An 18,336-nucleotide genomic window follows, 5' to 3' on the forward strand; every position below is an offset into this window, starting at 1 on the left:
AATTGTTAAATTTCAAATCTGACATTGATTTTTGTTAATCAAAGTCTTAAGGGATATATGGCAAAGGCAGGTGTATGGAAATATGTCACAGATCAGCCATGATCTCAGTGAAGAGACTCTAGGGTCAATAGCCTACTCCTGTTCCTATAATTATCTACCTTCAGGGAAAACGTGCCACATTAGCGCTCAGTGTTAAAAAAAAAAATCTTTGCTGTGAACTACAGAGAGTATAGCCATTTATTTTCTAATCTCATTTCATAGTATACTAATTGAATTATCAGTCACGTACTACATTGACGTCACCTTCAGGTTTTCCTTGGGCCAAAATAGACAGTGGCACATGTTGTAAATCCCTCACACAATAAGAGCAAGGCTTTGTATTCTAGTACATTCTACAGCCACATGCTTTTAGCAAAGGCACTAACAAAAGTTTCAATCAATCCTGGTGGCAATACATGCAGCTTGGGTGTCGGGTTAATCTTTCATTGCTGACAATTGGTATAGGCAAAGGCAGTAAAGTTCTGTAAGGTACACTCTTAAGAGTTTGCATATTGAAGTGTGAAAGTTTATTTTGAATATCTATAGTACATTTTCCATTCAGTCAGTGCTCTCTTGAAAAGGCAAGAACAGTTTCATCCATATTCAGCATGAATACGGTCATATTCTACGCTGATTCATTACAAGCATATTTTTCTAATTTCAAAAATACCAATCGTGTATGGAAACTAGCCTCATGATCGGTTAAAAACTAGCTGCGTGCTCTAAGTAACTAAACGTAGCACTGACATAGGTCTGAAAGCATCCTATTTGCCCCTTCCTTCTCTTTTGCAGAATGCTGTACCCTATCAAAGTTAATAAAAAAGTATTTATACTGTGATTATAAATTTGCTGATGAACATTAAACTCTGAGCAATTTCTTGGACTCTCCCTACAGGCCACATGCCACCCTTTAAGATGAGGGGATTGAATCATTTATCCAATTCACAGTTCAACCTACAGATTTAGGGTTCAACTGATGACGTCAGCTTCTTCCCATCTGTTACTGTAGATAGGATACTGTGTGATAACAATGAAGCCGAGAACAAATAAAACTCCTACTCAACTAAAACAGCAATGAATGTCAAACAATCTGGATTACAGTCAAGCACTAAAGTTGTTCGAGCTACCAGTTGAGAGAGTGGTCTTCACAGTTTTACAGGAATCAAAATCCAAACCAGGTTTAAAAAAAAACAAATAAATACCAGCAGCATCACTCAGAAAATAGAACAATTTTCCCCTCAGGGCACACCCAGCATACATTTCCTAATAACTCAACGTCATTCCAAACAGACGCAGTCATTATAGTGAATAGCTAACAAAACTGAGTGATGAGAACAGTTCAGTTCTTCTAGCCCTAGTGATAACCATCAGACTCCTGAGAAAACAACAACTACCTTTTAAAAATGAGAGCAATTCATGCTGGAAAATTCCACAGCTCAGTGTCCCTTCCCAACTACATTCCTATGACAAGATTTAGACTAGTAAAAACAGCCTAAGGAGTAGGTTTTGTAAGAATGATATACAACTTATTCATGCAATTGAAAAAGTACTCAAAATACAAGACACTACTTGTTTTAATTCAAAATGCATTTTTTCCGTTTACATACTGAAACTATAAGTTTTCTAATAATCTAGGGGATCCTGTATAGAAAAGTGCTGATAAGCATAACCAATCACTTGCACACGTGCAGTTAAATACAGATTCCTTTCCAAGTAGTTGCACTACATTCCTCATTCTGCATTCAAAAATAATTGCAGAAACTGAAAATCAACGATGAACAACATGAACTGACAAGCTCAATGAAAATATGGGTATGGGACACCAAATATAAAAAAATGCAGCATTAAATTAGAAAAATAGATGCTGGCTTTCAGATATTAGATTTATTCTGCTGTGTACGAGCATGGCACTTCCAATATTTTAAAGGCTCCAAGAACTCTCAATAGATGTCAAATCCTTAATATTAAAGATTTAGTTCCACAAAATAAAGTGGGTTCTGATTATTTTTATGTAATATTTTCCAAAGTGTTGCAAATATTTGCATCCCTTGCTGGTATGCAAACCAACCCTCAACTCAGGAGTACTTTGTGTACTCTTGCAGTGGCTCCAAACTCACCACAAACATTCCAATACAATTAACCATTTCCAAATAGTCTAAGAGTTACGTAACAATCAAGTGAATGGCAGCCACATCACCCCAGATAATCAAAGGTTTCAAGAGTGGGAGGATAGTGGATTAAACATTTTACTAGAAGATGAGACAAATTACAATACTTAAAATTTGCTAGGTAAAACTAAAATTAGAGACCAATATATAAATATATTCAATCATCTCCCTTGCAAGTAATCCTTACAAACCCACAGCAAAATGTATTAAAAATCTTGTTAAAAGTTGTTTAGAAATTTAAAGTAGAAATGCAAGTGTTGCAACCTCCTCCCTGTTCAAAACCCCAAGCACCTCCTAGGCGAAACAGCGATTTAATTTTTTGTTTCATGGGATGTGGGCGTTGCTGGCAAAGCCAGCATTTGTTGCACATCCCTAAATGCCCTCGAGAAGGTGTTGAGCTGCCTTCTTGAAACGCTGCAGTTCATCTGGTGCGGGTACTCCCACAGTGCTGTCAGGGAGGGAGTTCCATTATTTTGATCCAGCGACAATGAAAAAATTGCAATATATTTCCAAGTCAAGATGATGTGTGGTTTGGAGGAGAACTTGCAGATGGTGGTGTTTCCATGCATCTGCTGCCCTTGTCCTTCCAGTAGAAGAGGTCACGGCTTTGCAAGGAGCTGCCGACGGAGGTGTGGTGAGTTGCTGCAGTGCATCTTGTAGATGATACACACTGCTGCCATGGTGAGTCGGTGATGGAGAGATTGAATGTTTAACGTGGTGGATAGGGTGCCGATCAAGTAGGTGGCTTTGTCCTGGATGGTGTTGAGCTTCCTGAGTATTGTTGGAACTGCACTCATCAAGACAAGTGGAGAGTATTCCATCACACTCCTGACTTGTGCCTTGTAGATGGTGGACAGGCTTTGGGGAGTCAAGAGGTTGGTTACTCGCTGCAGAATTCCCACCTCTGACCTGCTCTTGTAGTCACACTTGCACACATCTCCACTTCTGACCTTATGATGGAGGGAAGGTCATCGATGAAGCAGCTGAAGATGGTTGGGCCGAGGGCACTACCCGGAGAAACTTCTGCAGCAATATCCTAGGGCTGAGATGACCTCCAACAACCACAACCATCTTCCTTCGTGCGAGGTATGACTCTAACCAGTGGAGAGTTTTACCCCGATTCCCACCGACTTCAGTTTGGCTACAGCTCCTCGATACCACACTCGGTCAAATACTGCTTAGACATCAAGGACAATCACTCTCACCTCACTGCTGAAGATCTGCTCTTTTGTCCACGTTTGGACCAAGGCTGTAATGAGGTCTCGAGCCAAGTGGCCCTGGTGGAACCCAAACTGAGTATCAGTGAGCAGGTTGTTGCAGTTTAAGTGGCACTTGATAGCACTGTCGTCAACACCTTCCAGCACTTCACTAATGATCGAGAATAGACTGATGGGGCAATAACTGGACTAATTGAATTTGCCCTGCTTTTTGTGGACAGGACATACCTGGGCAGTTTTCCACATTGTCGGGTAGATGCCAGTTTTGTAGCTGTACTGGACCAACTTGGCTAGGGGCATGGCTAGTTCTGGAGCACAACTCCTCAGTACTACAGCCTGGATGTTGTCAGGACCCATAGCCTTTGCAGTATCCAGTGCCTTCAGCCATTTCTTGATACCACGTGGAGTGAATCGAATTGGCTGAAGACTGTCATGTGACGCCGGGGACCTCTGGAGGCTGCCAAGATGGATCATGCACTCGACACTTCTGGCAGAAGTTGGTCACAAATGCTTCAGTCTTTTTTTTGCACTGATGTGCTGGGCTACTCCATCATTGAAGATGGGGATGTTTGCTTGAACCTCCTCCTCCATTTAGTTGTTTAATTGTCCACCACCATTCATGACTAGATGTGTCAGGAGTGCAGAGCATTGATCTGATCTGTTGGTTGTGGGATTGCTTAGCTTCATCTATTGCTTGCTGCTTCCGCTGTTTGGCATGCAGGTAGTCCTGTGGTGACTCATTTTTAGGTATGCCCGGTCCTGCACTCCTCATTGAACCAGGGTTGATCCCTTGGCTTGATGGTAATGGTAGAGTGAGGGATATGCTGGGTCATGCCGTTACAGATTGTGTTTGAATACAATTCTGCTGTTGCTGATGGTTCACCGGGCCTCATAAATGCCTCTTTCTTTTTATTCGTTCAGGGGATGTGGGTGTCGCTGGCTAGGCCAGCATTTATTGCCCATCCCTAATTGCCCTCGAGAAGGTGGTGATGAGCTGCCTTCTTGAACCACTGCAGTCCTTGTGGCGTAGGTGCACCAACAGGAAGAAGGGAGTTCCAGGATTTTGACCCAGCGACATTGAAGGAATGGCGATATAGTTCCAAGTCAGAATGGTATGTGGCTTTTAGGTGGTGTTGTTCCCATGCATCTGCTGCCCTTGTCGTTATAGGTGGTAGAGATCACAGGTTTGGAAGGTGCCAGAAGGTTTGGAGCTGCCAAATCTATTCTAAATCTATCCCATTTAGTACGGTGATCGTGCCACACAACACGATGCAGGCTATTAGAGATACAACACTGAAACAGGCCCTTCGGCCCACCGAGTCTGTGCCGAACATCAACCACCCATTTATACTAATCCTACACTAATCCCATATTCCTACCAAACATCCCCACCTGTCCCTATATTTCCCTACCACCTACCTATACTAGTGACAATTTATAATGGCCAATTTACCTATCAACCTGCAAGTCTTTTGGCTTGTGGGAGGAAACCGGAGCACCCGGAGAAAACCCACGCAGACACAGGGAGAACTTGCAAACTCCACACAGGCAGTACCCGGAATTGAACCCGGGTCCCTGGAGCGGTGAGGCTGCGGTGCTAACCACTGCGCCGCCCTATCCTCAGGGTGAAGACAGGACTTCATTTCAACAAGGATTGTGTGGTGGTCACTCCTACCAATACTGTCACAGACAGATGCATCTGCAACAGGCAGATTAGTCAGGCCAAGGTCGAGTAGGTTATTCCCTCTTGTTGATTGCCTCACCACCTGCCACAGGCCTAGTCTGGCAGATATGTCCTTCAGGACTCAGCCTGCTTGGGGAATAGTGGTGCTACCGAGCCACTCCTGGTGACGAACATTGAAGTCCCCCACCCAGAGTACATTCGGTGCCCTTGTCACCCTCAGTGCTTCTTCCAAGTAGTGTTCAACATGGAGGCTACTGATTCATCAGCTGAGAGAGGTGTTTGATCTGATGCCATGAGACTACATGGGGTCCGGAGCCAATGTTGAGGACTCCCCCAGGGCAACTCCCTCCTGACTGTATACCACTGTGTCACCACCTCTGGTGAGTCTGCCCTGCTAGTGGGACAGGACATACCCACGAACAGTGATTGTGGTGTTTGGGACATTGGGTATAAGGTATGTTTCTGTGAGTATGAATATGTCAGGCTGTTGCTTGCCGAGTCTGTATGAGAGCTCTCTCAATTTTGCCACAAGCCCCCAGATGTTAGTAAGGAGGACTTTGGAGGGTTGACAGTTTTGCCATAGTCATTTCCGGTGCCTAGGTCGATGCCGGGTATCCGTCCACTTTTATTCCTTTTCAATTTTTGTGCGGATGTTTTGTACAACTGAGTGCTTGCTAGGCCATTTCAGATGGCCATTAAGAGTCAACCACATTACTGTGGGTCTGGAGTCACATGTAGGTCAGACCAGGTAAGGTCGACAGATTCCCTTCCCTAAAAAGGGGCGGCACAGTGGCGCAGTGGTTAGCACCGCAGCCTCACAGCTCCAGCAACCCGGGTTCAATTCTGGGTACTGCCTGTGTGGAGTTTGCAAGTTCTCCCTGTGTCTGCATGGGTTTTCTCCGGGTGCTCCGGTTTCCTCCCACAAGCCAAAAGACTTGTTGGTAGGTAAATTGGCCATTATAAAAATTGCCCCTAGTATAGGTAGGTGGTAGGGAAATATAGGGACAGGTGGGGATGTGGTACGAATATGGGATTAGTGTAGGATTAGTATAAATGGGTGGTTGATGGTCGGCACAGACTCGGTGGGCCGAAGGGCCTGTTTCAGTGCTGTATCTCTAAAAAAAAAGGAAATTAGTGAACCAGATGGGTTTTTACAACAATTGATGATGGTGCTGTTACGACCAGGTGAGAAAGGGGTCTAGGGATTCCCTCTCAACCTTTGCCTGGTTTTACCGTAACAGGGTTTAATTTCCAAATTCACCGTGTTTTTAGCTCCTCTTCAGTGAATCCTTGTTCACTGCTTTCCAATTGTAAGGCAAAGAAATCAGACAGGTTTTCTTAGATTTAAACAAGAAAGGTGGAAGTTTGTTAATCTTAAACTCTAATTTGGTTAATGACTACAAATATGCGACATGACCACACTAGCATGCACACTCGTTAAACACACGCAGATAGAGAGAGAAAAAGTAGAAAGAATAAAAGGGAAAAGGTTTGAGGCAATAGCTGGGTTTCTATTTATGGTCCTTTGAGTTTGATGTAGAGTCTTTGATTGCCGGTAGGTCTCACTGTTTCGTTGGGGCCCAGTGCACGCTTTAAAACTTGTTTCAATGTCAGTCTTTTCCCTCTTGAGGTTTAGGTGACCTCAGTGGGTCCGGAGAGAGAGAGGGAGAGTGGGAGAGGGAGAGACTCTCGTCTTCCAAGTTCAGTTGCAAATCTCTGTTAATTGAATCAGTGAGCAGTTCCCTTGTCTTTTTCTAGGCGACTGTCTCTTAGAATGCAAATTTTTTGCCAGCCACTGCTGATCTCTTTCAACAAGTCATCTCTCCATTCTAGCAACAGTTTAAAATTAATGTTCAAGTGACAAAATTAATATGCCTCATTCTTGGCAGGTGGGGGTCTTCAGGACATCTCCACACCCAGTGAAAAGAAATGCGATTTTTAAAAAGAGCATTAAAAGTGACTAGAGAGTAGATACAAGAAAACACACATGCATCTCTCTCATTCATTCAGAAAACCTAAAAACTGTTACAGCCTATCTTTTCTTGGCAGCAGTGCTGCTTTAAACAGCCCTTTTTGGCATCCCAATTAGCATGTGGTTTTTGGGGCTTTTTTTTTCAGTTTTCACATTTTCTTGACTGCCCAGGGTGTCTTTGTTCCTGTTGAGGTCTGCAGGGGTCAGGTTAGATTTAAATTAGCCCGAGGTTGGAGCTCTGCTCCTGGGTGGCAGCAGTGGGCATTTCCACTCTGAACTCTCAGTGCTTTGAGGAGTCATGCAAGGGCTTTTTATCTAAGGAGATGGTTGGTTCCCTTTTCTCCTAACTATGGGTGTGAATTCCTTGCTAATCTTCCCTTTGTCCTGTGGGACACTCCTGCCTGCAGGTATTTGCCCAGATTCTACTGCACTCCTCTTTTTGTCTCTGCAGCCTCCTGTAAATGCTGTCAGCAACTCTTGCAACTTGATATCTTGGAGGGGGCATCAAATGAAGCTTTATCGGTAGAGTTTAGGAATAAAAATGGGACAGCCACATTGCTAGGTGTTTATTATAGACCCCCAGATAGTCAGCGGGAAATTGAGGCGCAAATATGTGCGCAATTCGCAGAGGTGTGTAAAAATAATAATAGGGTAATTATATTAGGTGATTTCAAATTTCCCAACATTAATTGGGATAGTCATCGTGTTAAGGGCTTAGATGGAGTGGAGTTCTTAAAATGTATACAGGAGAACTTTTTAGCTCAATATGTAGAGGATCCAACAAGGGAGGGTGCAGTGCTGGCCCTAATTCTGGGGAATGAAGCCAGACAGGTGGTTGATGTGTCAGTGGGGGGCAGCATTTTGGTGATAGCGACCACAACATGGTACAATTTAAGCTTGTTATGGAGAAAGAAATAGACAAGTTGCAAAAAAAAAAAAAAAAAGGTTTTGGATTGGGGGAAGAGCGAATTTTAGTAAAATAAGGCAGGATCTGGCCAAGGTAGACTGGAAAGTTACTTGTCGGGAAATCTACAGAAGAGCAGTGGGGGGCATTCAAAAAGGAAATGGACAGGCCCAACATGCTCCCTCTAGGGTAACAGGTAGGAGCAACAAGCCCAGAGAATCATGGATGACCAGAAACATTCAGGGTACGATGAGAAGGAAAAGAGAGGCTTTTAGCAAATACAAGGAGAGCAAATCAACGGAAGCATTAGTGGAGTACAGAAAGTGTGGGATGGAGCTTAGGAAAGCAATTAGGAGAGCAAAGAGAGGACATGAGAAAGCTCTGGCTAGTAAAAGTAGGGAAAATCCCAAGATATTCTATAAGTATATCAATGGGAAGAGGATAACCAGGAAAAGAGTAGAACCCATTAGGGACCAAGGGGGAAATCTGTGGATGGAGCCAGAGGACATTGGTAGGGTGTTGAATGAATACTTCACATCTGTCTTCACCCAAGAGAATGAGGAAGTAGATAAGGAACTCAGAGAGAGAGACTGTGAGGTTCTTGAGCTAATTGTCATAGGGAGTGACAATGTATTGGAGGTTTTGGCAGGCTTAAAAGTGGACAAATCTCCAGGTCCGGATGATTTGTGTCCCAGGATGCTGTGGGAAGCGAGGGTGGAGATTGCAGGGGCTCTGACCCTAATTTTTAATTCCTCTCTGGCCACGGGGGAGGTGCCAGAGGACTGGAGAACAGCTAATGTGGTCCCACTATTTAAGAAAGGTTGTAGAGATAAGCCGGGGAACTATAGACCAGTGAGTCTCACGTCAGTGGTAGGGAAACTATTGGAGAAAATTCTGAAGGAGAGAATCTATCTCCACTTGGAGAGACAAAATTTGATTAGGAATAGTCAGCATGGCTTTGTCAGAGGGAGGTCATGCCTAACAAATTTGACTGAATTTTTTGAGCATGTGACCAGGTGTGTCGATGAGGGTAGTGCAGTTGATGTAGCTTACATGGATTTCAGCAAAGCCTTTGACAAGGTCCCACATGGGAGACTTATCAAGAAAGCAAATGCACATGGGATACAGGGTAACTTGATAAGGTGGATTCAAAATTGGCTTAGCTGTAGGAGACAGAGAGTGATGACAGACGGCTGTTTTAATGACTGGAAGCCAGTGCCCAGTGGCGTACCACAGGGATCTGTGCTGGGTCCCCTATTGTTTGCTATTTATATAAACGACATAGATGACTATGTGGAGGGTAGGATCAGTAAGTTCGCGGATGACACAAAGATCGGCCGAGTGGTTAACAGTGAGGTGGAGTGTCTTGGGTTACAGGAAGATATAGACAGGATGGTCAAATGGGCAGAAAAGTTGCAGATGGAATTTAACCCTGAAAAGTGTGAGGTGATACACTTTGGAAGGAGTAATGTCACATGGAAGTATTCAATGAATGGCCTGACATTGGGAAGTTCCGAGGAACAAAGGGACCTTGGCGTGTTTGTCCATAGATCTCTGAAGGCAGAAGGGCAGGTTAATAGGGTGGTGAAAAAGGCATATGGGACACTTGCCTTCATCAATCGAGGCATAGATTACAAAAGCAGGGAGGCCATGTTGGAGTTGTATAGAACTTTGGTAAGGCCACAGCTGGAGTACTGTGTGCAATTCTGGTCGCCACATTATAGGAAGGATGTGATTGCACTGGAGGGGGTGCAGAGGCGATTCACCAGGATGATGCCTGGGATGGAACATTTAAGCTATGAAGAGAGGTTGGATAGGCTTGGGTTGTTTTCACTGGAGCAGAGAAGACTGAGGGGTGACCTGATCAAGGTGTACAAGATTATGAGGGGCATGGACAGGGTGGATAGGGAGCAGCTGTTCCCTTTAGTTGAAGGGTCAGTTACTGGAGGACACAAATTTAAGGTGAGGGGCAGGAGATTTAAGGGGGATTTGAGGAAGAACCTTTTTACCCAGAGGGTGGTGACAGTCTGGAATGCATTGCCTGGGAGGGTGGTAGAGGCAGGTTGCCTCACATCCTTTAAAAGTACCTGGATGAGCACTTGACACGTCATAACATTCAAGGCTATGTGCCAAGTGCTGGCAAATGGGATTAGGTAGACAGGTCAGGTGTCTTTAATGCATTGGTGCAGACTCGATGGGCCGAAGGGCCTCTTCTGCACTGTATTATTCTGTGATTCTGTGAACTCTGGTGGGGTGCTTCTGGTATCTGCATTGACATAAGAGGATGTGGGGTCTAACTTTTCAATTATTTCAGGGTTGGCTGACCAGACAGTAGGGGTTTTATCCAGGATCCCTCCCGGACCTTCATTAACCTGTCTTCTTTGTCCCTTTTTCCCCTTTCTAACTTTTTGCCAGTCTTGTGCCTGTCTGGCCCCTTTTGTTCTCAGCAGGGGTCCCTTACAGTTCACCAGCTCTCTGCTGGAGGGTCCTCCAAACACCGATACAAGACTTAGGGGTGCAGATTTCACTGTAGGTTGGGGTTTCCCCTTACCCTGGCACATGTGGCAACTCCTACAGCACTCCATCACATCTTTGTGGAGATTTGACCAGTCAAACTGCTGTCTTATGTGGGCTTTGGTTTTTCGTATACCGGCATGTACAGCCACCGCAGTCTCGTGGCCATTCTGAATATTTCCCTCTGGTACCTCTGCAGCACCACTAACTAGTGAACCACTGTCCACTCCTTGCTCTCAGCTCTGCAAGGAGAATTCCACTTCCTCAGTACCTCATTCTTTAAATAGTAGCAATCAGGGACTCCTGCTTCAATTTCAGTCTGGGCAGCCTGTGCCAGCTATCTCAATACTGGGTCAGCTCGCTAAGCCTCAGCTAGGGCAGATCCATTTAACTTATTCCCTGGGTCTTCTAACTTTCCAAAGAAAGTCTCAGACAGACAGACCTCATGGTCATCTGCCTGCAGTACCAATGCAGTCTCCACTGGGGAGCTGGTTTGATCATGACCTGATTCACTGCACATTCAGGGAAACTGAAGGGGACCGTCTCCTGCCACTGCCCTGTCTCTCTGACCTCTTCCACTGCTGGGGAAGCTACCACTTTCATCCCCCGCAAGATCATTATCTAGGAGCAGGTCAACCCCATCCAAAGGCGAACTAGAGACCATCCCTACGGTCACCGGTACAATTAATGGCCACTTATGGGCTTCTTCCCGCCGCTGCTGGTACTTTAATGGACAGGCACTTCGGCATCGGAGGAGGCTGCCTAGTATTACCTGGTGACCTCCTTGCGGGCTGGAGGGTTGGGGGAGGCCCTCCCGATTGTGGAGCTGCCACCCACCCCCCCGCCGCCCCCCTCAGCAGCATGGACAGCCTCCACTAAAACAACCCCCATCCCACCCTACACTCTGACACCTCCTCACCTCATGGGGGCTGAGCCAATTGTCCCCGGCAAGGTCCGACCCCAACTTAGCTTTTTGGAGGCTAACATCCATGGTCCACTTCTTGCTGGCTGCAGTCCCCACAGTGGTCACTGCTCACGGTGGCACTGTTGGGACTGAAGAGCTGCCCCCTCTTTGACTGGCCGGCAGCTCTTGGAGGCGGTGGGACATCCTACCTCAGAGGAGTGGAAGCCCCAATTGCAGTCAATTACGGGCCTGAGTCACCCAAAGTAGCAGCATGGCTTGTAGGCCCGGTGGAGGTGGGCTCGCACTGGCTTTCCAGCCGGTTGATGGGACAACCGCCTCCATCTGAAATTCTGGCCTTAATCTCTTGCCTCCCTTTCATTTTGTTCTCCCCGCCCCACCACCTCTATTTGTTTACAAACAGTTACACCTCGATTTTGTTTCCAGTTCTGATGAAAGGAGATCAACTTGGAATGTTAACTCTGCTTCTCCCTCCAGATGCTGCCTGGCCTGTTGAGTATTTCCAGCATTTTCTGTTTTTATTTCTTATGGTACAGTGTCTGGCAGCTATAATGTTGTTTTTATTATACAGATAAGTTAAAGTTAAGAGTAAGTTGAATGATCAAAACAACCACACCATTACCCCTCTTTATAAATTTGTACCTTTTCATTAGATCAAATCCAACTTTAAAATTAGAGAGGAATCTATTTATAAAATTGGGGTGAGCATATGTAAATGCACTCTCAACTCATTTTACTTCAATAATGTTTTGGATGAAATTCAAGATGAATTTGCCGTTTTCCTTGTGAAGCTAAAAGTATAGGAATAAGCCTTCCAAACTGCTCACTTGTAAAAATCTTCAAAAAATTGTTAAAGCGAATAACTTTGCTTCCATTACAGTGGCACACAAAAAAAGGACAACCCTAATTATATCATTTCTACTTGTATGGGGAGGGCACAAAAGAATAAAACAATGGATACATGAATCCTGAGCAGTGTGAACACAGCTGCTTTCTAGGACACTCAAATTAATGATATTCACACAGATTTTAAAAAATTAAACTTCAAAATTTGGAATGTGTTTTGCATTCTCTGCAATTTTTCAGTTTTGTTTATTCATTGTCACAAGTATTAGCAAATTCTTTACATTATAAACGCCTTCATGTAACCTCTGCTCCTTGGTCAGAAGAAATCTTCTAATTCATTAATATAAGACAATGATCAACTAGTTACAAATGATCCCAAAAATCTTTATTTTTTTTTTAAAAAGGTAAATTATTTCAAGGGAGATACCTTCAAGTCAAGTATTGCCACATTGAGGGGGGAGGGGAAATAAATGGAAGTACTTTCTGTTAGATTCTCTAGAACATTTTTATGAACCTCCATCTGGTTGTAAAAAAGAATCTTCCACTAATGGTCACTTCTAAACTCAAACAATGAAAAACTCCGCACTTCTCTAATGGCCACTGAGTCTCACCAGGGAGCAAGTCCATTCTGTGCTATTAGCTATTGGCTTATAAAACAAACCAACAGTAACCACCAGCACCACAAACCGCATCCGCCCCCACCCCCCACCCCCACCCCGCAACCTATGTATAGAAATTAAAACTACACTCAACTCCAGCATTCCTGCAGGCACATTCCACAGTAAGACTCAAATGGTGACATCTGCAGAATGCATCACATTCAACAAATGGCCACAGGTAGCCATTTATAAATAGAAACTAAACAAAAGACAAAGGCTGAGGGACTCAAAATAAGTTCTCTCATCACACTGAAAGCACTCCTACCATCACACAGATCTCTATCTCTCTCACAATGCAGTGCTCCTTTAAAAGTCATGAGATAGATCTCTATTCTGCCAATGTCCACAATAATTTTCAGCTCAATAAGCCCCATTAATCTATGGCAGAAGTACTACAAATGAAAACTATAAATGGAAAATCTAAATTTGTACCAATCATTTTACATTTCATTTTATGTAAGAGTTTAAGAATTGAAATTAATGTGCAAATTAAGTACTTTATTAACATCTACAAGAGACACCACTGCTTGAAATACAACACAGCTGAAAATAATTTCTGGGCAAGTTTACTGCCCGTCTAATGTCAAGCCGAATCAGATATCACATTAGTCCTTGGTGACTAATAGCATACTGATTATAAGAATCAACAATGAATTTCAAAATTCTAAGTTTTTCAAAACATATATTACACCTGCATCAATTAAGTGCCTTTTGTACATTTTAGAACTCCGCCCCCCAAAGGCAAGAATTCCATCAATTCCAGATTAGCTGCACCAATGTAAATAGGAATATGGTTTGAAGAATTCCTCTGTAGAGTTTATGCAGACCAGGTGCAGTTAATAGTGAACTCATAATTTACGTACCTTAATCTCTTCTTCTCTAAACCTTCAGTTCCAAAGCTGTCATGACGCTCTTGGCGCCTTCGATACAGATCGGACTGAGAAAGTTCTTTCAACTGCAGCAAATTCATGTTCAGATCTGCGGTGTGGGTATAGGGCAGTTATGGCAGATTTCCGTGGGTTTTTTAAAAAAACCACCTGATTTGGCAGCCCAGCCCAGCAGTTAATGAGCTATTAATGATCGCAAAAGCAACTCCCAATCGACGTCTACACCTGCAATACTGTTGGCACACTTCACAATGCAATCTGTTACTGCGTTACTTCCTGCTTTTCACATGAACACACCCTTCTAAAAGGAACAGGGAGATTTTTTTTTCTTAAAAATTGCATCGACATAGTAGCATCAAACGAACCAATGAGTGCACGTGTGGACAATCGGTCATCTGTGCACAGAACAGATAACTTAACTGAATTACAAATTATATGTAGTCCTAATAAGTGATTTTCTCTCGCTTTCTCTTTCCTACCCCCTCCAATCCCAATACAGTTACAAAGAGCACAAGTCTCCACCCTCACTACAACATACCTATCAGTACATGGTTCTCTTCCCCCTCCCCTCCTGAATGGAAGTACAAGATTGAATGCGTCACAATTGGCAGGCATTTGATCTGTATCAGCCTTAGAAGAACACCTTTGAGCAAGACTGTTGTGCAACTCTTCAGTTTTTATGGGTCCCGTTTATAGTTTTTCTATGTGTGTCCTAGCAAGGCCAAACCAATTGAATTAAAGGAACACACAAGACTGAACAGGTTAATCCTCAATTTTGCATACCTATAATACTCCAAGGCATGTTGTACACTCTGTTTAACTCTTGCTCACCAAGAGGAATTTTCAGCATTTAGCAAAATTCACTTCGGTTCTGACATACTAACATTTTCTATAAATGTTCAATGCTAAACCCAAAGTTAGAGAATTTATATAAATTTCATACAGTACTGAAAAGAAGTTAAAGAAAAACCTGAACTGGCAGTCAAGTAAATTCAAGCAGTATACATTGCAATTAAGCATATACAATTTTTGGAAAAGGGGATGGTGAGAGGAAATTTTTTTTAGGCAGCTTTGGAGATAATGTTTCCAATCATCCGAATACAACTCTTTTATACAAGTAGACTGGTGCTAATGTTGGAAGAGCAGTTCCACAGTTCAGCAACAGCCTGACATAGTCATTCACCCAGAATCATACCCAACAGCCACTGCGTCAGACTCCTCCATCATCATCACTGGGTTTGTCCTGTCCCACCAGCAGGAGAGACTGATCAGAGGTGGAGTAGTATGATAGATACAGTAGGGTGGGAGTGACCCTGGGTGTCCTCAACATTACTCTGCATCCCATCAAGTCTCATGGCTTCCTGTCAAACATGGACATGTACCAATAATGCTCTCCCTCAGCTGATGAGTCAGTACTCCATGTTGAACACCACTTGTCAAAAGCACAGCAGGCAGCAAGGAGACAGAATTGTTTCTGTGTGAGGGACTTCAACACCCTTCATCAAGAGTGACTTGGTAGTACCACCACTGACCATGCTGGCCAAGAGGATGCCAGATTAGGGTTGCGGCAGGTGATGAGAGAAACAACATGAGGCAATAACATGGTTGCCCTTATCCTCACCAGGCTACCTGTAACAGATGCACCTGTCTATAATGGTATTGGTAGGAGTGACCACCTCTGTCATTGTTGAGACAAAATGTCATCTTGACATTGAGGACACTCCATTGTGTTGTCTGGCACAACCACCATGCTAAATGAGATCATTCAGAACAGATCTAGCAGCTCAAAACCTGGCATTCATGAGGTGATGTGGGCAATTAGCTGCAGTTTTGTATTCCTTCACAATCTGTACTTGTATGGCTCAGCATATCCCTCACTGCTCCAACACTGTCAAACCAGATGACCACCTTGGTTTGATGAAGAGTGCAGAAGAACATGAAAGCAGCAACACCAGGCTACCTGAAAATGAGGTGCCAACTTGATGTAGTCTTGTCCGAAACAGTGGAAGCAGCATGCTATAGACACAGCTAAAACCTACAGGTCAAAGCTCTGCAGTCCTGCCAGATCCAGTTGTGAACAGTGTTGGACAGTTATGCAACTAATGGGAGAAGTAGGCTCGATGACCATCCCCATTTTCACTGATGCCATAGTACTTTTGAAGCAGTCATTGTTGCAATATAGGAAACACAGCAGCCAATTTTGCAATTGGTAAGCTCCCACAAACAGCAATGTGCTAATGACCAGATAATCTGTTCTTGTGATGCTGACTGAGGGATAGACATTGACCAGGACACCGGGGATAGCCACTCTGCTGTTCTTTGAAATAGTGCCATGGAATTTTTTTACATCCACCTGAGACAGCAGACGGGGCCTCGGTTTAACGTCTCATCCAAATGACAGCACCTTCAAAAGGTACAGAACTCAAGTGCTGCACTGGAGTGTTAGCCTTGATTTTTGTGCTCAAATCCTGGAGTGGGGCTTGAACCCACAACTTTGCAACTCAGAGGTAAGAGTGCTACAAACTGAGCCGTGGCTTACATTGTCCAATCTGTGAATCCATCAGGTTGCCACCTTGGGCTGCATTAGAATTTTGGTCTCATTCTTAGCTTCGCGCCCCCTTTATCACAGAACTTCAAAAAGCAATTCTACATGTTTTGGACAACTGAAAAATGCAGAATCCCATCATGACACGGGAGTCGCCAAATCAAAGCACCAAGAAATCCACAGAAATAGTGATTCCTTTTGCCTAATTGCAATATTGTTTTGATGAATTTGATTTAATCAAAAGTAAATTAGTCATTGACTAAAATTAGAATTTTTATAAAGACTTGAGGTTAAAATTCAAATTGGAGACAAATTCAAATTGAATTAATTTCTCAGACAATACACTTCCGTCCCCAACTTGCAGAACTGCTGTTGGAAAATAAAATAGACATATCATGTTTTTGAAGGAGATGTTTATTACAGTTCAACATTGTTGGTGGTTTTGCTATTTGTACAAGAAATGAAATCATAATTTTAGGTATTTTATAAAACTTTTTCTAAGACTAAAACAGAAACATGCAAGACAAAAAATACATTTTTCATTTGCTAGTACAGAACTTGAGCGTTGCTGAAAATAGAGACATGTTGTCCAAGCTTTTCATCTTGCACTCAAAGACAACTTGCAAGAATACTAATGTAAGGGAAAACATCAACTTTATACTGGATGAGGAGAGTGCTGATTGGTTGGCAAGTGAACTCTGATTGGTAGAGGCGTTAACATGGAGAATGCACCAGTTTATGGTGACCGACAGATAACTGCCAAGCTTGGTTCGAAATTTAAACAAGGCAGCTTGACTCTGATTGGTCAAGGCATTATCCTGAGCAATGAACCAGCAAATGGCTGTCGCTTATTTTGTTTAGCTGAAACAGGCGCAATGTTTGTAGATATTCTGTCTGCAAAGAACAGGGCCCTTTGTAGATAGCTTCCAGTACACACAAATGTGCCACACTGAGCGCCCTACGGACAATCTTAAATTGGTTGCCAGCGTAATTCTTAGCACACTGAGGATGATTTAGCAAATGTTGTCCAATCGCAGAATCACATCTAATGTTTGACACTGTTGTCATGAAGACCCCTACCTGCCAAGAATGACGCATATTAATTTCATCACATAAACATCAATTTTTAAATTGTCGCTGGAGTGAAGAGATGACTTGATTAAAGAGATCAGCAGTGGCTGGAAGAACATTTGCATACTAAGAGTCAGTGCTTGGTGAGACAATAGAATTTCTCACTGATTCAATTAACAGAAATTGGTCTGGGTAATGGTGATAGAAACATAGAAAATAGGAGGAGTAGGCTATTTGGCCCTTCGAGCCTGCTCCGCCATTCATTATGATCACGGCTGATCATCCAACTCAGTAACCTGTTCCCGCTTTCTCCCCATATCCTTTGATCCCTTTCGCCCCAAGAGCTATATCTAACTCCTTCTTGAAAACATACAATGTTTTGGCCTCAACTTCTTTCTGTGGTAGCCAATTCCACAGGCTCACCACTCTCTGGGTGAAGAAATTTCTCCTCATCTCAGTCCTGAAAGGTTTACCCTGTATCCTTAGACTATGACCCCTGATTCTGGACTCCCCCTACCATCGGGAACATCCTTTCTGCATCTACCCTGTCAAGTCCTGTTAGAATTTCATAGGTTTCTATGAGAAGCCCCCTCACTCTTCTGAACTCCAGCGAATATAATCCTAACCGACTCAATCTCTCCTCATACGTCAGTCCTGCCATCTCAGGAATCATTCTGGTAAACCTTCGCTGCACTCCCTCTATAGCAAGAACATCCTTCCTCAGATAAAGAGACCAAAACTGCACACAATATTCCAGGTGTGGCCTCATCAAGGCCCTGTATAAACACATCCCTGCTCCTGTACTCGAATCCTCTCGCTATGAAAGCCAACATACCATTTGCCTTTTTTACTGCCTGTTGCACCTGCATGCTTACTTTCAGCGACTGGTGTACGAGAACACCCAGGTG

General features: G+C 43.6%; 1 protein-coding gene across 6 annotated transcripts in view; it reads right to left on the reverse strand.

Annotated features, from left to right (window-relative positions):
- LOC137371345 (LIM and senescent cell antigen-like-containing domain protein 1) overlaps window positions 1–18,336 on the reverse strand; it is a 195,035-nt gene that overhangs the window by 105,405 nt on the left and 71,294 nt on the right. The window contains exon 1 of one of the 6 annotated variants that reach the window (XM_068033800.1): window positions 13,789–13,928. The exons of 4 other annotated variants lie outside the window; for them this stretch is intronic. In XM_068033800.1, coding sequence (XP_067889901.1) covers window positions 13,789–13,895 — 107 coding nt within the window. In that variant the 5' untranslated portion in view covers window positions 13,896–13,928. Of the gene's footprint in view, window positions 1–13,788; window positions 13,929–18,336 lie in introns of those variants that run through there. One more of the 6 variants, XM_068033795.1, reaches the window with a different exon arrangement.

The sequence above is a fragment of the Heterodontus francisci genome, chromosome 6, assembly GCF_036365525.1.
Source record: "Heterodontus francisci isolate sHetFra1 chromosome 6, sHetFra1.hap1, whole genome shotgun sequence".
In the NCBI taxonomy this organism is placed as follows: domain Eukaryota; kingdom Metazoa; phylum Chordata; class Chondrichthyes; order Heterodontiformes; family Heterodontidae; genus Heterodontus; species Heterodontus francisci.